Here is a 2,500-nt window from a genome sequence, read left to right on the forward strand (position 1 = left end):
TTTATTTATTTATTTATTTATTTATTTATTTTTTGTTTTTTTTTGTTCATCATTTAATCATTTTTTTTCCCCCTTTTTTCCTTTTTTTTTTTAATTTAATTTAATTAATTAATTAAATTAATTACTTAATTAATTAAATGTATATAATTAATAAATTAATTAATTAATTAATTAATTATTTATTTATTTATGTTAATAGGGTAGGAGAATTCGCCTCTCTGCTGCATCCAGCAATAAATCGTAATTTAATTTCTGCAGAATTAGCAGATGGACGTTTTATACCAATTAATTATTTTATTAATAAAGATAATAATATTATTAAGATTAATACTAATAAACATAATGATTAATTTTATTTATTTATTTATTTATTTATTTATTTAAGGAAAAAAAAAGAAAAAAAATTCATCTATTAAGAGGAGAAAGAAAAAAAATACACCAACAACTTATGCAGCAGCGACGCAGATATTCAGCTAGCTAGCTGTAGCTAGCTAGCTAGCTGTGAATAGCTAGCTAGCTAAGACTGGCTAGCTAGCTAATGCTGGCTAGCTGTGGCTAGCTAGCTAGATAAGGCTGGATATATGCAGCTAGCTTGCTGCAGTTTACTGGTAGCTAGCTGGCTAGCTAGCTAGCTAGCTGGCTTGCTGGATCTAGCTAGGTAGCTAGAACTAATAGCTGCTGCTACTGCTGCTGCTGCTGCTGCTGCTGCAGCAGCAGCAGCTGTTTTGTCTGTTATTGGATGTCTTATTATTGTTGAGGTGTACGTACACCCCAAGTAATAAGACTAACTGTGCATACACCCCAAGAGGGGGAATAATTATTTATTTATTTATATTTATATATTGTTAAATAATAATAGTAATATTATTTATATATTAATATATTATTTATATTATTAATATATTATTATTTATTTATATATAATAAATAATATATAAATAATATATTATTATTATAGGTAATTATTTTTCCCTAATATACTATTAAGAATAGACAAGGAAAATATATTATATTTATTAATAAAAAATAAATAAATAATAATTTATTTAATTATAATTAAATAAAAAAAGAAAAAAAAAGAAAAAAAATAATTTATTCTTTTTTTTTATTAATAAATAAATAAAAATATATAATAAATATATATAAATAAATATATTTATTATAAAAAAGACAATAAATAATATATATTTTTTTATTTATTTTCTTTTTATTTATAATTATATTTATTTAATTTACTTAATTATTAATAAATTAATTATATTTATTTATTTATTAATAAAAAATAAATATTTTATTATATACTATTAATATATACACGTGTCTTCCTCTATATATATAAAATTATATTATACTAAACAAATAAGTAAATAAATAAATTAATTTATTAATTAATTAATTATTTTATTTATTTATTTATTTATTAATAAATAACTGTTTAATTAATTATGAATAGATTTGCAGCAGCAAGAGCAGCAGCACGAGCAGCAGCAGCTGCTGCTGCTATTGCTGCTGCTGCTCGTACCGCGGGGCTGTATATGTATAGATAGGGGCCTGTCTTCTGTGCAGTTTTGTGTATTTTTATGTTTATTTTTTCTTTTTTTTGATGTATTTAATTAAATAATTAGTTTATACACAAGAATAAATGTGTTTTTATTAAAAAAGATGGATTTTTAAGCCCCATTTGTTCTTTTTTGTTTTCCCCATTTGTTGCATGCACCCGCATGCATGCATGCACTCATGCATGCATAAGTCTATTTGTATACAATTTTTTGCATGCATGCATGCAAAAAACAGTATTAATTAGTTCTTTTTGTTAAGATGGATCAATTAAGAGGTTATTCTCTATCAGAGACACATACAGATATACCTAGAGGAGGGGGCCCCCTTGTTTCCCCTTTTCTTACTCAAGTACGTGCAACAGACGGGTTAGGGGGGCCCCCTCTTGCACCATTGAATCCTCCTTCTTACCTGCCTATACACTGGAGAGCAGCAGCAGCAGCAACAGGATCAGCACAACCATCTACTGCAACAAATTGGATGTCTATTGATGAATATACACTCAATTATACACCATCAGCAGATAGACCTACAGGTTTGCTGCATGCAGCAGCAGCTGCTGCTGCTGCTTGGGGTTCTCCAGTGTATCCAGGAGTAGATCCTGCTGCTGCTGCTGCTGCTCTTAATGCTGCAGCAGCAGGAGAAACAGGAAGACTACCATCAGCCAGGCATCGTAGAGGTGCAGCAGCAGCAGCAGCAGATTCTGCTGCTGCTGCTGCTGCAGCAGTAGAACAAGACAATGAACAGGTAAATATATTTTCTTCTTTTAGAGGAGCTAAAGGAAGAAGCAGCAGCAGCAGCAAGAGCAGCAGCAGCAGCAGCAAAAGAAGGAAACGTCTTTTTATGTTGGGTAGTATATTCTTAGGTCTTTTCTTTGCTGCAGCAGCAGCAGCAAAGTTGGATATACACCCCAATAAATATGTTATACAACGTATACCTATTC

The 2,500-nt window shown here is 29.4% G+C and overlaps 1 protein-coding gene across 1 annotated transcript in view; it reads left to right on the forward strand.

Moving 5' to 3' along the window:
* Nucleotides 1-2,400: 2,400 nt before the first annotated feature.
* EMWEY_00050000 (hypothetical protein, conserved) overlaps nucleotides 2,401-2,500 on the forward strand; it is a gene marked incomplete at both ends in the record, with an annotated part of 1,878 nt that continues 1,778 nt past the window's right edge. The window contains one exon of the mRNA XM_013479548.1: nucleotides 2,401-2,500. This exon is cut by the window's right edge and continues 252 nt beyond it. Within this exon, the coding sequence (XP_013335002.1) occupies nucleotides 2,401-2,500 (100 nt within the window).

This window comes from Eimeria maxima, genomic scaffold, assembly GCF_000499605.1.
Source record: "Eimeria maxima Weybridge genomic scaffold, Emw_scaff1212, whole genome shotgun sequence".
Classification (NCBI taxonomy): Eukaryota; Apicomplexa; class Conoidasida; order Eucoccidiorida; family Eimeriidae; genus Eimeria; species Eimeria maxima.